This window comes from Cynocephalus volans, chromosome 1, assembly GCF_027409185.1.
Source record: "Cynocephalus volans isolate mCynVol1 chromosome 1, mCynVol1.pri, whole genome shotgun sequence".
NCBI lineage: Eukaryota > Metazoa > Chordata > Mammalia > Dermoptera > Cynocephalidae > Cynocephalus > Cynocephalus volans.
In genome coordinates, this window is record NC_084460.1 from 267,661,849 (window position 1) to 267,682,928 (window position 21,080).

General features: G+C 34.9%; 1 protein-coding gene across 1 annotated transcript in view; it reads left to right on the plus strand.

Moving 5' to 3' along the window:
• The window catches only part of BMPR2 (bone morphogenetic protein receptor type 2), a 200,370-nt gene that overhangs the window by 83,768 nt on the left and 95,522 nt on the right, over positions 1-21,080 (plus strand). The window contains exons 2-3 of the mRNA XM_063101867.1: positions 10,681-10,851; positions 12,047-12,217. Coding sequence (XP_062957937.1) covers positions 10,681-10,851; positions 12,047-12,217 — 342 coding nt within the window. The remainder of the gene's footprint in view (positions 1-10,680; positions 10,852-12,046; positions 12,218-21,080) is intronic.

Below are 21,080 nucleotides of genomic sequence, written 5' to 3' on the forward strand. Positions count from 1 at the left end.
AAAAGCGGTTTACAGGCCGACCCTGTGGCTCACTCGGGAGAGCGCGGCGCTGGGAGCTCAGCAGCGCTCCCGCCGCGGGTTCGGATCCTATATAGGGATGGCCAGTTCGCTCACTGGCTGAGCACGGTCACAAAAAAAAGGACGAAAAAAAAAAAGCGGTTTACTATGCCTAAACTGTACAAAGAATAGGTTTATGTTGAACACCTCCTTTTCTTCTGGGAGTGTGGAACTTCTATACTGGGCTGAGGATGCCTATGTAACCAACCCCCAATAAAAACTTGGGACACTGAGTCTCTAATGAGCTTTGTTGGTTAGACAACATTTCAGGTATTGTCACAATTCAGTGCTGGAGGAATTAAGGTTCATCCTGTGTGATTCCATGGAGAGAAGACTCTTGGAAGCTTGTACCTGGTTTCTTGCAGACTTTGATTCTTGTGGCTTTTTCCTTTGCTGATTTTGGTTTGTATTATCTTGCTATAATAAATTTTAGCCTTGAGTATGACTATATGCTGAGTTCTGTGAGTCTCAGGGACCCTCAACATAGCATCAAATTCAGGAACATCTTAAAGAGGCATCTCATGAAGATTTTAATCTTTTTTCCATTATGCTCTCTTTGATGCTATAGGAATGCTCAGCAGAATGACAACTGAATCTCTTTTAGTCTAGATATAGAAATATATATATTAAGGGATAATTATTTAATTTTTGAAAGAATTATTTGCTTTACAAAAGAAAACACCATAATGTTGGAAAAATAAGGGACTTCCTTACTTGATCTATTGTAGTTGAATATAGAAATTTGAGTTTACACCAAATTTTATAGTGATATTTCTGCTAGATTAAGGTATTCTTTCCTTCATATATTTCATAATAGAATTGCAGTGATACTCTGAAATCCCAGTTGGGTTTGTCCTGAGAAATTTGTTCTCAGAAAGGGAGACTCTTGCTTCAGTTACTCAGTTATTTGCCCCATTGCTACAAGGTTCCTGTGTTGTTTATTTTAGATAGTTCATTTTGACACTTAGGTAAACAGAAGCCAAATACACAAGCATACCCAGAATTAGTCCCTGAACTTTGTTCCAGGGTAAAGATAAAGCATTTAGACTTCTGCAGTACAGATAAATATATTACAACTACTGAAAAATGGATGTTATGTGACTCTTGGATTGTTTAAATATTGAATGACAGTGAAGATCTTTAAAAAATTCCTGCCAACAAAACTCAAGAGAAAAGTTATATTCATCCATAGAACCTGCTTTTAAGAGGATTATAGATAGGGAACAAGATAAAACACCTCTTTATAACCTGAATGAAAAATATTTAAATTCTCCTGAACTATGTTTTCCTGTTCAGCTTTACACTGTGTCCTGCCTTTTTAAAAATGGACTTAATTGAGGTATAAAGTACATGTGTTTAAATTGTACAATTAGATGAATTTTTGTAATTGTGTGTACTCATGAAACACCCCACCACAATCAGCATACAATACATTTTTGTCATCCCCCAAAGATTCCTTGTGCCCCTTTGTAGTCTGTTTTCCCCCCTGCCCCTAGCACCAGGCAACCACTGATCTGCTTTAGATTACCATTTGTTTTCTAGGATTTCATATGAACGGAATCATATCATATGCAGTCATGTGTGTGACGTCTTTCACTCAGCACAATAATCTTGAGACTCATCCATTATTGTTGCATGTATCAGTAATCTATTTCTTTTACTGCACAGTAGTATTTACTTATATGGATATATCATATTTTGTTGATCCATTCACCATTCTTTGGACAATTGGGTAGTTTACAGTTTTAGACTATTGTAAATAAAACTGCTATTGTTTTAGCTTTTACATGGACATGTAATGTCACTTTGCTGGTGTGCTCTACCTTTTTTATTTTTAAAAAAATTGTTTTTAGTAGTAGTTCTTGTCAATGACAAAGATTAGGGGAAGGAAACACATCAATCATTTACTTATTCAATAAACATTTATTGAATGCCACATATAATGCCATGTACTGAAGACACAATGGTAAACAAGAACTCAACCGTTGCTCTCTTAAGAGCTTATAATTTGATAAATAAGGCTGGCACATTACAAGTAATAAGAAGTATGCAGAGTGTGTAACCAAGTATAGAATGCCTTGGGAGCATATGATAGGGGATCCTGCCTCATTGGTGTGGGATGATTAGGGAAGGATTTTTTGAAGAAGAAATGTGGAAGATGGACAGGAATTAAGTAGATGAGGCATTCCAGGTAAAGGGAACAGAATGCATGAAGGCTCTGAAGTGAAAAAGAGAATGGTATTCTATGGTAGCTGTCTGGATGAAGCTGAAGGGATTTGCAGTTGCTAGATCATAAAGTTCTTGCATATTGTCCTAAGGATTTTGGAAATTTTCCTGAAGGTGTTGGGAAATCACCAAAAGGTTTCAAATAAGGACGCAACTTGGTCAAATTGCAGATCTTATCATGCAGCTCAGCTTATACAGTGGTCTGGTTTTTGACCCTTCATTTCCAGAAATCCTGCCTACCATTTTTAATTCTGTCAATTACTTCTAATCGTAAGTGTTCGTAAGGGATGCTATCAAGAAGATGAGTAGAATGTTAGAATAAAACTGGGACCACCACTCATTTTATTTTCTTATTTACTTCTGATTAAGTAGAATTTTAATATCCAGATTCTACTGGAATATGAATGCTTTAAATTTCCATTTATGTAAGAAAAAGCTGTTTGCAGGAAATAAATTTGGGACAAACACAAGAGGCCTGGTGCATGATTCTTGATTACAGTCAAATGACCTTTTGTAACCTAGTAGTTTGTTAAGTTACTGAGCACTCTTTAATAGTATACTTGGCCCTCTGTGTCCATGGGTTCTGCTTCTGTGGATTCAACCAACTATGGATCGAAAGTATTGGGGGAAAAAAAATAACAATACAACAACAAAAAATAATGCAAATTAAAAAAAACAATACAGCCTAACAACTATTTACATAGCATTTACATTGTATTATGTATTATAAATAATCTAGAGATGATTTAAAGTATATGGGAGTATGTGCGTAGGTTATATGTAAATATGCCATTTTATATAAGGGACTTGAGCATTCATGGACGATGATATCTTTAGCAAGTTCTGGAACCAATCACTGATGGATACTGTGGGATAACTGTACTTGCCCTGAAGCTACAAAAGGAAGTCTTTTTGGAGGAGCAGAGCTTATCAGAATAGTTTTGTGCTTTAATGAATGATACCAAAAAATGATGATAGTTTCAGACTATTTTTGTTTACATGTAGTGCCTGCTATATTTGTATAAACTATAAGAGTTGCACTGTCTAATGTTACTAGACATGTGTAGCTGTATTAGTCAGCTCAGGATGCCATAACAAAATACAATAAAGTGGGTGGCTTAAAATGACAAGAATTTTTTTCTTACAGTTCTGGAAGCTGGAAATTCCAAGAAAGTCTAAGATAAAGGTGCTAGCTGTTTCAGATCCCTGGTGAGGGCTCTATTCCTGGCTTGCAGATGGAGAGAAAGAGGAAGCAAGCTGTCTGGTGTCTCTTCTTATAAGAGCACTAATCCCGTCACAACGGCCCTATCTTCATGACATCTTCTAAACCTAATTACCTCCCAAAGGCCCCATCTTCAAATACCATCATATTGGGAGGTAGAGATTCAACATATGCATTTGGAGGGGGGTATCAAATTCAGTCTATTGCAGTGACTGTTTAAATTTACATTTAAGATAATAAAAATTAAACAAAATTAAAAATTTAGTTCCTCAGTCACACTAGCCATATTTCGAGTGCTTAGTACTCAAATACATTTACAGCTACTGACATATATTGGACAATGCAGATTATAGGACATTTTCATCATCACAGAAAATGATATTGGATAGTGCTAATACAGAGTTTGGAGGCCTTTCTTGATAGTTATGGATCATATCAAAGAGGTTAGTCCTGTTTTGGGTGAGAGGCTTTCCTGAGTAAAAATTAATTATAGTAAATCTCTTTAAGAAGTGTAAAGTTTCTTGTTTGGGGGGAAATGATTAGTTTTATTTTAAAGTATTTTTTAAAAGATCCTACTGTTTGCTATATTATTATCATGGCGCATTCTGTATAGTTTTTGTTTTAAAATTAAAGTAGTATTGCTAATCACTTGTTTCATATCTCATCACAAAGGACAGTATGATTGTTTCCATGTGTATAGCACTTTTCAGAGCCCTCTCATATATCTCGGCTAGACTATTTTTTAGAGCAGTTTTAGGTTTGCAGCAAAATTGAGTGGAAGGTACTGAGATTTTCTGTATACTCATACCTCCTGCCCAACCTCCCCCACTATCAAAATCAGGTTGAGGAAATTTCCCTGTATTCCTATTTTGCTGGGAGCTTTTCATCATGAATGGGTGTTGATTTTTGTCAGTTGTCTTTTCTGTATCTAATGATGTGATCACGTCATTTTTTTCTTCTTTAACTTGTTGATGTGATGTGATCATTAATTGAATATTATATTGATTGACTTTCTAATGTTGAACCAGCCTTTCATACCTGGGATAAATTCCTTCATACTTTTTTAAAATGCTGAACTATAGACAAGTCTTGCGATTTTTGCAGTCTTAGCAATTGTATGTTCAAAACTTCTTCAAAGGATTCTACTTTTTTTTTTTTGCTTTTTTTTTTTACTTACTTCAGTTTCTTCGTTTTTAAAATGAAGAGATTGATCTATTAACAGTTAAGTTCTTTTTGATGCTCTAGATCTATGAATCATATCTAGAATATTTAAACTGTCATTGCTGAAAACCCAGCCTTATTGTGATGCATTTCAAACACACACAGAGACAGATACTGAAGACCAAGATTTAACAAGCATTACCTTTAATAATATTTGCTCTAGATTTGGTTAAAAAATAATATGTGTGTGTGTTACATTAGTTGAAACTCCATTCTCTAATTTCATTACCTTTTATCCTCCCAAGAAATAAACCCTCCTCTGAAGCTGGTATGAATCCTTCTTGATCATATATTTTTAGCACATAATGTATGCATCCAGCAACCTAGAGTATTATTTTGGGTTATTTAGCTTTACATAAATGATATCATACTGTATATTCTTTTTGAAAGCCATTTTTAAAAAGAATTAATGAAGAATAAGATAATTATTCCTTTTTGTTATGCTGATTGTGTAACATAAATATTACCACATTTATCCTCCCAATAATCCTTTAAATTTGGAAGTTTTATTTTTCCTTGTACAAATTAAGAAACGGAAACAAGTGGGGAAATTGGCATTCAAATCCTTAGTTCATCCAACTCTGAAGCCCATGTACTTATTATATACTAGGCTGCTTATATTCTTTTTCTTTAACAGTGCCAGGATAACTACTTGCAAGCTCCCAGTTATTTATTCACTGTAATTTGGGGCATTCTTCAAAGGAATAAATAATAATAGTTCCTTTTTAATATCAGAAAATTTTTTAGTATCCACCTTTCAGAATTTTTTTATTTAGAAAATATGTAATGATAAAGAAACTTTGGAAGGGTGCCTGAGTAATTGAGAATAGTGGTTTCCTGAGGTGTAAGGAGGGGAACATTGGAATAGGCAAATGGTAACAAGGATATGAGTGAAGGTTTTCACTATATAATCTTTATATTTGTTTTTTTAAACCATGCATTACATAGTCAAAAAAAATTTTTGAGAGAAAAAAGAAACATGTAATGCTGAATTTACCAATACTTTAAAGTGGCATTTATTACTACAATGGCATCTACTTGTATTTTTAAAACAGTAGTGGCTATATCTGTGGACATATTTAGTCAGTTTATAGATGGTGCTTGATGAGCAGATGCACCTGCAGACCCTTTGCAACAACTCTGGGGTACCCATGTGGTTGAGGCCTAGCAGGTTGGGAACTGTTCTTTTAGGCCCATTTAGGGCCAAATTTATTTAAAGACTCATTTCATTCCTTAAATGTGACCTTAAATGATTTGATCAGAAGCAGTTTACTGAAAAATGAATTTGTAATTACAGTTTTATCAAAACAACAAAATAATTGAATGATAATTTTTCCAGTTAGTATTATAATGCACTGGTGGAATCATTTTACAAACTTTTGTGTTTCTTTGGACATTTTACCTTTTTTATCCTTATATTCTGTAGTAGTCCATTTCTGTTGCTTATAACAAGATACCTGGAACTGGGTAATTTGTAAAGAAACAATATTTATTGCTTGCAGTTCCAGAGGTTGGGAAGTCCAAAGTTCAGGGAACACATCTGGTGAGGTAACTCTACAGCAATGCAGGGTGTCATAGGGTGGACAGCGGAGCAAAGAGAGACTAACTTTCTCATTCACTCTCTTTTTAAAGCCACCAGAACCACTCCCATTATAACAAGAATGCATCAATCTATTCATGAGGGTACAATCTTCACAATCCAATCACCTCTCTAAGGCTCCTCCTTTTCAACTATCACAATAAGATTTCCCACCCTCTTAACACTGTAACAGAAGAGACCAAGCTTCCAATACATTAAACTTTGGGTAGACACAATTCAATCCACTGCATATACTTTGCTAGAAATGTAATTTGATACTTGAAAATATTTTTTTAAACAATATGCCCCCTAAAATGTCCATCAAAACATTGCTAACAAGAAGAATATGATAATTAAAATTTAAGAAAAACTTCCCTTTAAAATTTTTAGGTCCATTTAATTTTTTATTTATTAAATGGGTTTTAAAATTCTTATTATAGAAGTAATTCATGTTCTTTGTTACAGAAAAAGAATCAATGGCAGAGAAACAAAAAGAACATAAAGAACATTTGGTCCTGTTCACCCTAGAGATAATCATTGTTTATACCTTTGGTTTTTTTGCTATTGTAAATAGTTTATAATACCAAAAAGAAAAAAAAAAAAAAAAAACTTGAAAACAATTAGAAATTGAAAAGAAAAAGAAATAAATATCTAAATTTTTCTAAAAAGTTGATCAAATGCTTAACTGCCTGCAAAATTATTCCAAGATGAAAAGACAGGCATTCTGGGATCAGTCAAACATAGGTTTGAATCTCTACCCTGGTACTTAACAGCTGGGTAATTTGGGGTAACTTTCTTATTCCTCTGTATGACTTAGTATCCCTTTTTGTAACATTGAAATGGTAATGCCCATCTCATAGAATTTTTTGGAAGATCACCAAGATATCAATTGTAATTTCTATTTGAGTTAAATATATAACATTTTTCTGTGTCAACAAATGTTTGCTGTAATGTAAAGTGGCTAGTTGGTTTTGTTTTGTTTTGTTTTGTTTTTAGAAGGATACACTTTTTTGTTTTATAAACCTAAGCTAGAAGATTTTTAATTACCAAGTTATGCTTTTTTTTTTTTTTTTAGCAGCTGGCCAGTATGGGGATCTGAACCCTTAACCTTCGTGTTATTAGCACCATGCCTTAACCTACCAAGTCACACATTTCAAAAAGCAATGTAGAAGTACTCTCAGCTTAGTATTAATTGTTTACATTCTAAGATAATCATTGGCTAGATTTAAAATTTTTTTTCTTTCTTTTTTTTTTTTACTGTGCCTTGCCAATCTTTGAGTAAAGGTGGTAGACAAATCTTTGATGTTTTATGATAGCTGTTCATATTGATTCTGGTTAGAGGTGTAGGTGAGGGAAAGCGCCATCTCTTCTGACTTTGAAAATAAAGCAGTTGTTGTACATTTGAACAAGTGATGAGGGCAGTATCAGTTGAACATAAGCTAGAGACTTGAATTCATGGTGGTCTGGTTCTCAACTTATGACGCCATCTATAGAGGTTTTTACGTTTGGGATAAATGGTTCATGACTTTGACTTCCTTTGTATTTATAGCCATTGTCTCAGAAATATGGTTGGCATCATTATCTTGGAAGTGTTGAGTATGAGCCAGCTAGATTTCAGGAGCTTATTTCAGTTGAACTGAAGGGAAATCAAAATTATATCCTCTTTAATTTGATGTAAATAAGTAGGTAAGTATAAAGCTCCTGACTTTGCTTTACAACTTTATAGCTTTATCAAGTTATATAAAAATGGCACTAAAGAAATTACACTTGTGTTGAGACCCTTGGCTACTTTACAACTATGAAAGAAATCAAGGAAAAGCATTTACATCTATTCTTTCACAAGGATATACCTTTGTTTTCTTTTTAAATTAAACAAGGCATTTATTAATGATCTACCTACTTTCAGGTAAAGGTAGATCCTTATTCATTAACTTAATATTCACTGCAAAATTCTAGCCAAAATGGATAACAGGAGTAAAATTAGAATATCTTAGTTGTGGGAAACTGAAAATATTGAGTTGATAAACTTGTTCTGACTGTGCTAACAATCAAGACAAAAGGGGAAACAGAGTAGGTTATGTAACTTCAATGTCTGGTAGTAGGTCAGAATCATTTAACCTGCCAAGAAATGGGATGGGACAGGGAGAAAGAATTATGCCTTATGGAGAGATGCCTTTTCAGATTTACATTATAAGTTTTTTGTTTGTAGTTTGAATCTTTTAAGTATGAATCTTTTGTGTTATATGTCCTTTTTTATGTAGCAATATATTCAGTTTTAATCTTTATAATAATTAATCTGTTAAAATTTGCAAATTAGGCTATAACCCAAGGAAATACCATTGTTAAATGTGGAAGGTAATTTAATAAATATAATTAAGATTGTCATTAAAGGAATTAGAATATGGGACTACATGTGATAAAAATGTGGTAGAATTATAATTAGGCTAATGTCCTAGAATTAATTTTTATGAATAGGTTGTACTATATTTCTGGCCTCTTAGTTGATATTAGTAAATATCCTCTAGAAGACTTCCAGAAGTGGTTTTAAATGGTATAAATCAAGTCACATTTATTTTTCACTATTTATTGTCTGTGATTTGGGCTCTCCAAATAGACTATGTAAGATGGTTGAGGGCTATACCTCTGTATTGCCTACTTGTGAATACCCTATTCCCTACCTAGCCCAATAGTTTGAAGGTACTTTTCATTGTAATAATATGGCAGGTCTTTGTATCCAAATTGTCTTGAGCACACAGTTGTTGGCTCTTCAAGGAGGTGTGGCAATAGCTCTCGGTCCCCCTACCCCACCCCAGCTCAGGAACCCGGGGACCTTCTTGTTGAGGCTTGCTGGTCATCACTGGGCTGGTTGAACATGGTCGGGGGTGTGGTTGAGGTCCTTGGCTCCCCACTACCCTGGAGCATTTCCTGCAGCAGCTCAGTGGTTGTCACTGGAATGGTTGCACTTGTCAGGGGGTGTGGCCAAGGCCCTCGGCTCCCATCCTCGGGACTGGATGCAGGTGTCAGTGGGCATGGCTGAGGATCCCAGCCCTCTCCCCTTCCTGGCTTAGTAGCCCAGGGGACTTCTGGTCCTTCTAGGTGTTATATGTGTTCTTTGGTGAAATGAGACTTTAACTAGTTATCAAACTTTGTCTCTGGTTGTGGGTACTTTGTTTTCTCTTCCAGTTCTTTGTTGGATTATTTGCTGTTTCCATCACTTAAACTCTGCACTGGAACTAATTTGTTGTCCTTTGCTTACTTCTAAAATGGGGGAACTTCCTGTGGGGACCAGGACTTGAGCTCTGTGGTTGAGCTAAATTGCTGCTTTGTTGCTGATTCCCTAGGGAAGGCTCTTTGTGTAGCTCAGGTTTTAATGGTTGACTTTATAGGTACTTCGATCTGGTAAAATCTGGTGCACCAGCCTCTGAGTGGCTACTTTTTTTCAGTTGTTGTGTGGCCCCTTAGTCTTATGTCGGTCCACGGGAACCCTGTTGGTAGTACTGCTGGCCTGGGGGCCACCAAGGCTCTCTTCTCCCCTGCTGCCTCCAAGCAACTTCATCTGAAAGGCACAGCTGTGGCTTTTTGCCAGCTCCTGCTCTGTGCGATCAGCAGCTCCAGCCTTAAAGCGGCCATGGCACAAAACAACTGGAGTGGTTTTTTCTTTCATTATGGCTTCTCCCACCTTCATGCACTTCATAGGTCTTGCCTCCTCTTCCCCTGAGCTCTAGGAGTGCCAACTTGGCTGTCAATTGCTTTTTAATAGTTGTAAATTGGTTGATTTGTGGGAGAGAGTGATGCTGGGGACCATCTATTCCGCCATCTTGATGGAAAGCCTAGCCAACTCTAGTGTTAGTTTTAAAAAACAGATTTATTAAGGTATAATTTATGTCATGAAACTCACTCATTTTAAATGAACTATTCAATGATTTTGTTTTGTAAATTTACAGTTATGCATTCATTACCACAATCTAATATTAGAACATATAGATGACCCCAAAATTAAATCATGTGCCATTTGTAGTCACTCTCCCCACCTTAGTTTACCACACCTTATAATTTAACTTTCTGTAACTGACTGCAAAATATGATAAAAGTGAGTACTGTAGAATTTTCCGAAATTATTCAGCCCTCTAGACTTGCTTGTTTTGAAGGTTTGATAATTTAGAACATGCACATTTTCTTTGATATTTCTTTATTTGGACACCAAAATTATTTAATAGGAGAAAGAGTGGTAAGAATAACTTCAGTAAGAGGGGATTGCTTTTGGAAAATGAGTTTTAAAATTTGCTTCATGTTTTGAGGTTACAAATAAATTAACGAGCAGAAAGAAGTTCTTGAAAATGTAAAATTAATTTGTCATTCCTTTATTTTCCTTTAGCTTCCCAAAATCAAGAACGGCTATGTGCGTTTAAAGATCCCTATCAGCAAGACCTTGGGATAGGTGAGAGTCGAATCTCTCATGAAAATGGGACAATATTATGCTCAAAAGGTAGCACCTGCTATGGTCTTTGGGAGAAATCAAAAGGAGACATAAATCTCGTAAAACAAGGCAAGTAATATTTTTCATACTTCAAGTGACTTTGTGATTCAGAAAATTGAAGTTTATCTAAAAAGGACCTGGAGGAAGATTAAAACCCTCTCCAGAAAAAAAGTAAATTTGAAATTATACATATTCCTGTATATTTATTTACCCACAAGCCCCAAATTTGCAAAAGGTAATTTATTTTTAGTTTCTTTTAATAGCTTCTTTCTTACTATAATATTAATGCATAATACATGCTCACTGTGTGAAGTTTGGAAAATACAGAAAAATAAAGAAAAATAAGTCTATAATTACATACTCAAAAAATATTTTTACTAAATTAGCCCCTTCAGGTGTGTTTTCTTTCTTTTTTTATTTTATTTTATTTTTTTGTGTGTATGTGTGTGTTTTAAATTTTAAAAATAATTTTTTTCAGGTATGTTTTCTATATACCTCTATATTTACTGTTTATGTACTTTTTTTTCAAAATGAGAATACTGTATAAACAATTTCATATCCAGTTTTTCCGATTTTAATTATATCATGAGTATTTTTCCATGTCTTTAAATATCCTTCGAAAGCATTTTTATCCTCTGCACAGTAATTCATTGCATATATGTATCAAAGTTTTCTTACACTTTACTGTATTATTGAACATTATGTTGTTTTTAGGTTTTCACTGTAATACGTAATGCTTCAGTGAAAACTTTGAACATAAATCTTTGTATCTGATTGTTTCCTTGAAATTAATTTCTTGATGTAGAATTAGTAGAGGGTAAAATATATGAATATGTTAAAGGCTTTGCATAAAAATTTCCATGTGGCTTTCTAAAAATATTATCCTTTTACATTCCCTGCAGCATTGTATGGGAATGTCTGTGTTACTGAATCCTTGTTATGATTGTGCATTATTTTTTTAAACCTATAACAATTTAGTTAGTACAGACAAAAATGAAACCTTGTGGTTGCTTTAATAATTCTTTAATTATGCAGTTAAACATTTTGTTGGAGGCCTTTTTTCTCAGGAAATGTCTATTTGTGTCCTTTGCCATTTTTTTGTTTCTTAAAATGTGTGTTTCCTGTTGATTTGCGAAACTGTTTTATAGCTCGTGTACTCACTCTCTCACATTTATTGCAATTATTTCTTTGTTGTTTTCCTTTCTTTTTCTTTTTTTTTTATCATATCGTCTCCTAATTAGTTTATATGAATATTGATTTATAGGATGTTGGTCTCACATTGGAGATCCCCAAGAGTGTCATTATGAAGAATGTGTAGTAACTACCACCCCTCCCTCAATTCAGAATGGAACATACCGTTTCTGCTGCTGTAGCACAGATTTATGTAATGTCAACTTTACTGAGAATTTTCCACCTCCTGACACAACACCACTCAGTAAGTACCTAAAGTAACTTAATTTTCTTTGTAATATCTTTCTCCAAAGATTTGCAAAATATAAAACAAATTTTAAAAACATTCAGAGCTGGTAGAGAGTTTCAGAATCATAAAACTACATCTAACTAACACATGAAATTCAAAAGAGATGGACCAGGATTTCCAAGCCATCAATATATTACCAAGTAAGTTTGAATCAAAATGTAGTACTTTTCAACCCGAATGGAGGGGAATATGGCAATATTAAGGAAACTACGTGTATGCTTTACTATTCCACCAAGCATTCCCATTTCTAGGAATTTATTTGGAAGATACATCTCCGATAGTATGAAAATACATATACATAGAGTTACTTGGAGCAGTGCTATTTGTAACTGCATCATATTGGAAACTATCTAAATGTCCAAGAATAGGAGATTAGTTGAAATACACTATGATACATACATATAATGGTACTAACTTTACAGTTGTGAGGAAAAAAATGAGTAAGATCTATGTGAACTGATATGGAATGATTTCCAGAGACAATGGTAGGTGCAAAAAGTATATTTAGTATGCTTTCTTTTGTATAAGACAGTAAGGGAGATAAGAAAGCATATCTATTATATGCTTATCTTTTCAAAAAGAAACAAGTAATAAACCAGAAAATGATGAAGATGGTTACTTACAAGGGATGCAAAGAATGGGGCAGAAAGAATATGTAAAGGAGTGACAGTTCTCTGAGTGTTGCTTTTTATAGGCAGTTTTTACTTTTGGTACCATATCACTGTTCTACATATGCAAAAAAAATTAAATCATTAAGGTTGGCAGGGGGAAGAAACTTCAAAATGAAAGCAAACTGAAATAAATAAATCCAGTTGTATTTCACATAGATACCATAACCACACTGAGGGGAGAAAGAACTAATTCAGCTAATTTACAAACACAGTATATATTTGATTCTATGCACTCTTTTGGGGCAAAATGGGATATAATGAGGAGGGAGGAGAATTGCAAACAAATACTGAACTCTCTTTAGCAGATTTGTTTTTCAGTAGAGTGGGCAAGGCAATTCTGAAACAATTGTAGATTTATTGTAGGATTAAGAAAATGAATTGATATTCATGGGAGCCAGGGTTCTTACTAAAGAAATAAGGATGCATAATTATCTAATGGGATAAGACAGAAGAGAAACCTATGCAAATAGATTGCAATTGAAGGTACCAGTATGGACTTGGGATTTTTTAAAGAATGCATATGTATGTGTTATGTGCATGTATATGTGGATGTATATATGTACGACTATATGCATATGTGTATATAGATAAGTGTATAAATTTATTTACACACACATGTATTTCTTAGCTCTATTTGTTGAAAAGGACATGAAGCAACAGTACCATAGTAATGGTGAGCATGCATAATGCCCAAATCTTAGTCTCTAATACCATTCCCCACTAAAAGGAACCAGAGCTCCTTGGGAAAATGACTTATTCCTGGACTGGAGCAGGATAGGTTCAAGATAAAGCCTGAGACATTTTGTAATGCTAGAAAGTAAGGAAGGAAGTGCCCCCAAATGTGATGGAGACTTGTCACAAGGACACAGGAGCCAGCTTGAAGGAACTCCCACTGGCTAAATCTGGGTCAATTTGAGTGCTAAATTAAGTATATACAGTAATGAATTACAAGTCATTAGAAGGAAAATGAATTCATGAGTAAAATGTCAAGTGCCAACTAGTAAATATAGGAGTGCTGGAGTCAGCAAGCATCATTCCGTAACTATCATGTTAGGGATCAGCTCAGGCATGAATCATCAAAGGATCCTATATCTAGGGACAGTTTCAATGAGCAACCAAGATATTTCCATGGTTCTAAGGTGCCTACCACATATTGTAAGAGAAAAATAAGTAATTTTATTTTATTTATTTATTTTTTATTTTTTTATTTTTTTATTTTTTGTCTTTTTCGTGACCGGTACTCAGCCAGTGAGTGCACCGGCCATTCCTATATAGGATCCGAACCCGCAGTGGGAGCGTTGCCGCGCTCCCAGCGCCGCACTCTCCTGAGTGTGCCACGGGCTCGGCCCAATAAGTAATTTTAAACTGAGGAATTTGGATACCTTGAACAGATGATCAAAATTAATATCATTGAAGAAAGGCAGATGGACATCCATGATACCTGGAGAAGAACACAACATCACCAATATGGCACTGTATTCCCACCAAGAATGCATAACCTAAGTCCAGTCATGAGGGAACGATAGAGAAACCCCAGATAAGAAATATTCAAAAAAAAAAGGGCATTTGTAGTTTTCAAAAATGTTAATGTCATATGAGACAAAGAAAGGCTGTGGAAAAGATCTAGATTAAAGGAGTATAAAAAGACGTGACAACTAACAGTACCTAACTGTCCTGTACTGGATGGGAAAAATCTGATAAATGACATTATTGAGTCAATTAACAGAACAGACAGAGAAAAGTATTGTTTCAATGCTAAATTTACTGAAGCTGACAACAATACTGTGGTTTTATAAAATAATTTCCATATTCTTAGGAGATAATCTGAGAAGTGTTTAGGAATAAAGGGCCATGACACATATAACCTACCATCAGATGGTTAAAAAAAAGATGGTGTGTGTGTATGTGTATGTGTAGAAAGAGAGACAAGAATAATGCAAATGGAGTAAAATGGTAACAATTAGTGAATCTAAGTATATGATGTATTCTTTGTACTACTCTTGCAACTATTATATAAGTTATTTTCAAATAGTTTTTAAATTTTTTATAAGGTTTTTTTTATTGAAGTATAGTACTACTCAGGAATTCTGTCAGCAAATTTAATCAGCCCGTATTGTAGGATCTTCAGTTTTGTTTTGTTTTAATTTATTTTTTTCCAGAAATGAAGAGGGGTCATTACAACCAGATTTACAGAAATCAAAAGGATTGTAAGAGAATACTATGCATAGTTATTTAACAACAAATTAGATCATCTAGATCAAATGAATAAATTCCTAGTAACACATCACCTACCAAGACTGAATTATGAAAAAACGGAGAGTTTGACCAGAACCATAGCTAGTAAGATGAGTGTTTATCATTTTTCGGATTCCTGATGCAGAACTCCTTTGAGGATTTCTTGCAGGGCTGGTTATGTTGTGGTGAACTCCCACAGCTTTTGTTTGTCTAGAAAATACACTATTTCTGGGCCGAGCCCATGGCGCACTCGGGAGAGTGCCGCGCTGGGAGCACGGCGACGCTCCCGCCACGGGTTCGGATCCTGTATGGGAATGGCCGGTGCACTCACTGGCTGAGTGCCAGTCACGAAAAAAAAAAGAAAAGAAAATACACTATTTCTCCCTCATTTCTGAAAGATGGCCTTGCTGGGTATAGTACTCTTGGTTGGCAGTTTTTTTCTATTAGTATTTTGAATATATCATCCAATTTTCTTCTGGCCTGTAGAGTTTCTGTTGAGAAGTCTGCTGTTAGTCTGATAGAAGCTCCCTTATAGGTGACTTGATGCTTTTCTCTTGCTTATTTTAAGATTCTCTGTTTGTCTTTGAGCTTTGCCGTTTTGACTATAATGTGTCTTGGAGAGGATCTTTTTGGGTTGAATCTGTTTGGGGATCCTTGAGCCTCCTGGATCTGAAGGTCCATGTCTCTCCTTATACCTGCAAAGTTTTCTGTTATTATTTCATTGAATCAGTTTTCCATGACTTTTTTTTGGTCCTCTCCTTCTGGAACACCAGTGATTTGAATGTTAGTGTGCTTAAGGTTGTCCATTAGTTCTTTTAGAGTTTCTTCATTTTTAAAAATCCTTTTTTCCCTTTTTTTGTCCACCTGGGTTATTTCAAAAAAGACTATCTTCAAGACCAGAAATTCTTTTATCTGCTTGTTCTAGACAGCTTCTCAAGTTCTCACTTGTGTTTTTTATTTCATTGAACGAATCTTTCAGTTTCATGAGTTCTGCTACATTCTTTTTTAAGGTATTAATTTCATTGTAAATTTCCTCCTTCATATCCTGTATTTTTTTTCTCATTTCATAATGTTGTCTGAGTCTTCTCATATCTCAGTGAGTTTCCTTAAGATTGTCGCTCAAATTCCTTTTCAGTCATTTCAAGGGTTTCTACTGCTCTGTAGGGTCTGGTATTTGAGAATTACTGTATTCTTTTGGTGGTGTCATATTTTCTTGGATATTTGTATTTCTAGAACTTCTACATTGATGTGTTGTCATCTGGTAGAGCAGTTGCTTTTTCTCTTATTTTGGAGTGGGCTTTGAGGAGAGAGACATCCTCTTCTTTTTCCAGTCTCTGCTGGTGACTCTCCTTGTGTCATTGCAGTCAAGTGTCTGGCAGGCTGCCTGCATGGTGGCTGTGGATGCTGTAGTGGTGTTGAGCTGCTACTTCAGCAGCTGTGGTTGTGGCAGGTCACCTGCATGGAAGTGGTGTTTTTGTCGTGCTCCCTTGCCTACTGTTGGGTGGGCAGTACTGCCCTCAGTTTCTTGCCTAGGACCCCAGGTGTGCTGTCTTGTCTGCTTCTGGGAAGAGGGTGCTGTATCTCTTGGCTGCTTGCCTAGAACCCTGGGCATGCTGTCATGCCTGCTTCCAGGCAGAGGGGCCTGCGCCCTAGGCTTCTTGCCTAGGATCCTGAGTGTGCTGTCTTGCCTGCTTCCAGGTGGATGGGGGCTCTTTGCCTAGGACCCCGGGCATGCTGTCTTGCCTGCTTCCAGGCGGAGGGGGCTGTGGCCCTCTACTCCTTGCCTAGGACCCTCGGCATGCTGTCTTGCCTCCTTCTTGGGAAAGGGGCTCACATGTCATTTTTGTGATGTCTAATACAGCCTTGATTTTGCGCAGTATTTTACACTTTGAGTGCTGTCATATGTATAAACTCTTTTAACATGTCATCCTAATGTTTAGGTAGTTCAGTCAAAAATAACCCCTTCTGTCCTAATGAGTAGCTGTGCTACTTAGGAAGAATGATTATTTAAGTTGTTGTCTTTTCTGGCAGAGTTGATTTATACCTTAATCTTTCTTTAACTTTTTGCCTATCATTACATTGGTAGACAGTAAATGTCAAATGTTTATATTTTGGGCGCCCAACAAAAATTTCTTTAAAAACTTTCACATTTCAAATTTCAAACTTATTTTTTAAAGTTACAAAATTGGACAAAGAGCTCCCATATGCCCTTTACCCAGTTTCACCAATCATGAATGTTTTGCTTGTATTTGCCCTATCATTCTCCCTTCTTGTAGATACATATGAGTACATTTCTTTTTCTTTCTTTCTTTTTTTTTAACTTTTAACAAATAAGTTACAGGCATCGTAACTGAATTTTCACTTATTTTTTAAGTGTCTTCTTTGTCTCTTCTACTAGACTCTGAAGTTCTTGGTCATAGGGACTTATATTAATACCTCTTTGTGTCCACTAGGGCAGTGTTGGATACATAGTGGGAGAACAGTAAATGTTTGTTGAATACGTGAATTAATAAACAAAGAGAGATATGTAGTATTGTGTAAATTCTGAAATATTGTTGAATGCATGAAAGGAATATTTTGTTTTTAATCTTGCAAAAAATGAATTTAATGGATTCACACAATGGACAGCTGTTTATTGAAAGTTGGTTGCTGTTTTTCATTAAAAAGACAAATGTAGCAAAGTAGTTTATGGAATAGTAAGTGCAGACAAAAACAAAAAATTAATTACTAATTTCAGATTTATGATGGTAGAAGTACCAAAAAGCCATATTTATTCCCCTTTCTCTTTTTTCCCCCAAAAATGAAGAATCAGATTTTAATTTTTAAAGCAGTTCTGGAAAGTAAAAAACTTTTCCTAAGTAGATGGTAATACATGATCTCATTTTCAAAGAAGCTTCCTTGAAAAGTGCAATTGTAGCTTCTTTTAATACTGGAAAAGAAAATGGTTATGACTTTCATGGCCACATAGCAAGGCTATGTTCTAGGGAACTACAGAGGGTACTTAATGTTCTTTGTTAATCTTAATCATTTCTTTCTAGATTGTTTTCAGCTGAAGTTTATTTCCTGACATCAAATTTCATTGCTGTTACTGGAATTATACCTTTCTCATCAAGTATACATTTATACAATTGCCACAACCACATTTACTTGCCTTCTTACCTCTATACCTTATACACTGAGTAAAGTTAGGCCCTCCAGCACTGAAAGAATATATGGCTGACTGAGCATAAGATATAGTTCTCTTTCTTCAGAAAAGGCTTTTTTTTTTCCAACTTCATTTGAAGCTAAAGACCATGAGCCACTTGGTGGTAGAAAATAAAGCATATAATAACAGTGTACCTTTAAGAATAATGTGAGGAGAGTTACTAGACAAAATCTGATAGACCAACCACATGACCATAAATCAATATGTGTAATTGTGCTGAGCCACAAGTCTCACATTATAATCATTCAGAGATTACTTTGATGTACTTAGTGGGTTGGAGAAAAGTTATTTTACTTACCTCTAGTTCTTAAATTTTTTTAAAGTACAGATTTTTGTGTATTCTTATAAAACTGCCTAACATAACTTTTTGGAGGCAATCAGATAAGCACAAACAAGTGAAATTTCTGCAGATTATCCATTCCACATGTTTTTATAGGCTGTTTCTTAAGAAATTTAGCAGAATGGGAAGTACACTAATGCTTTTGTTAAGACATAAATGCAATGTTTGTTTTAAAATTATTAAATATTAGCACTTAATTATTAATGTTAGAAAAAGGTATATGGACATTGTGTTCTATTTAAAATATAGGTTCTATTCAGACTATAGATCACCAATGATTTCTGGCCAGTAAGGACACTGTGTTCTCAAAAACAAACAAACAAAACAAGACAACCTTATTTTTCCCAATCCCAGCAACTGAAGTGTAGTTTACATGTTGTGTTCCACCATGAAGACAATTTATTAACGTTTTATAAAAAATGTCTTCTGATATTTGGAAATCCATGTCAATTATTTTGCTTTAACCCATAGTAGTTCAGGTCTGAGGTTGCTGTCAGAGGCCTAAAGCATGTGATCAACCAGAAAAACATCTCGTGTAGTTCTCCAAGATAAAACTGGCTAGAGATGAAGACATTTATGGGTTTATAACTCATATCCTAGGTCTTCATACCTCAATTATTATTTTTCAAAGATTTTCTTTTCTACTGGTGTGTCTATGTTTCAGAGTTGTTTGTCTTTATGGGGCTAGGTAGTATATTTGACTGCTTTCATTATATGGGAACCTTTTAAAATACTAGCCAGCAGTTCTGTACCTGTTCAGTACATAATTATGAGTAGACCTGGCTCTAGAAAAAAATTGTGGAATTAGGGAAGATTAGACACTTTTCTTCCCTTGAGATCTTATTTCTGAGTCCCCCTTTTTTTTCCTTATGAAATCCTATCTCTGTTGTGATCAGTGTCCCTATCTGAATCTGTTAACTTTTCCAGGCACTGTCCTTCCTTTCCCCATCCTGTTCTGTGTCCTTTGTCCCTCTGTACTTAATACAATAATGATAGATGATTATTTAATGGGTTTTTATTCACAAAATACTTTACTAAACTTAAGATACTTCAAGAATGTTAATCCAGATGGGATAAACCTAGTTGTGAAATTCTAATTTACTTTATCAGGATTATGGAGTTATTAGACAGACCAAGCAGCCTCTCTTCAGTAAACCTATAAAGGAAATCTGCACATTTAATATGTAGTTAAGTCTTAACTAGCTGAAACATTTTTGAGTACTCAAGATGTGCCAAACACTGTTCTTAGTGCTCTATATGCATTAAACCTTTACATTTAACCCTTACAGAAACACTATGAAATAGTTACTGTTGTAGTATTTTGTTACATTGAGAACACTGAGGCACAGATCCATAAAAGCAGTTTACCAAAGTTACATAGCTAGTAAGTAGTAGAGCCAGGATTCAAACCCAGTTTAATGGTTAATGTGCTGTTAATCATTAATTTCTATACATAAACAGGGGGCCTGTTTATATTTGCTTGTTTGTTTGGGAAGAGAGAGAGAAAAGATTTCTTGAAAATACTTGGTTATGTTTCCTAAAATTTAAGAATCCCTTTGAGATTTTCACTGTATCTGTGTACCAGTAAGTTATTATAAAATGTTTTCTATATTCTCATGACACATTACCTTATTATTTAATATTTTTCTTTAGATCATCTCATTTAAAAAAACATGTATTTTATTTATTTTATTTTATTTTTTAAAAATTGAAACAATTGATTATACATATTTATGGGGTACAGAGTTGACTCTCAGGATCTGTGTACAATATGTGATGATCAAATCAGGATAATTAGTATATTCATTATTATAAAAGATACTCATTCTTTGTGCCCTTTAACCAATTTCTCCCTTCCCCACCTCTCCCTCTTCCTTTCCTGTTCTAGTAACCACAGGTCTGTTATTTCCTTCTGAAAAGTTCAATGTATTATTGTGTTTGTTGTTTGTTTGTTTCTTTTGCTCTTTCTTTCTTTCTCTATGTTTTAGCTCCCACTTATGAGTGAGGACATGCGGTATTTCTCTTTCTGTGCCTGGCTTATTTCTTTTCTTGTTTTTTCTTTGACAGCTGCTTGGTATGGGGATCCAATCCCTTGACCTTGGTATTATCAGTACCATGCTCTCCCACATGTGCCACCAACCAGCCTTGTGCCTGGCTTATTTCACTTAACATAATTTTCTATAAGCTCATCCACGTTGCTCCAAATGGCAGAATTTCATTCTATTTTATGGCTGAGTAGTATTCCTGAATAGTATGCTTTTGGGGTCTTATTCATAAAGTCTTTGCCCAGTCCTACATCCTGAAGTGTTTCCTCTATGTTTCTTTCTAGGAGTTTTATAGTTTCAGGTCTTATAGTTAAGACTTTAA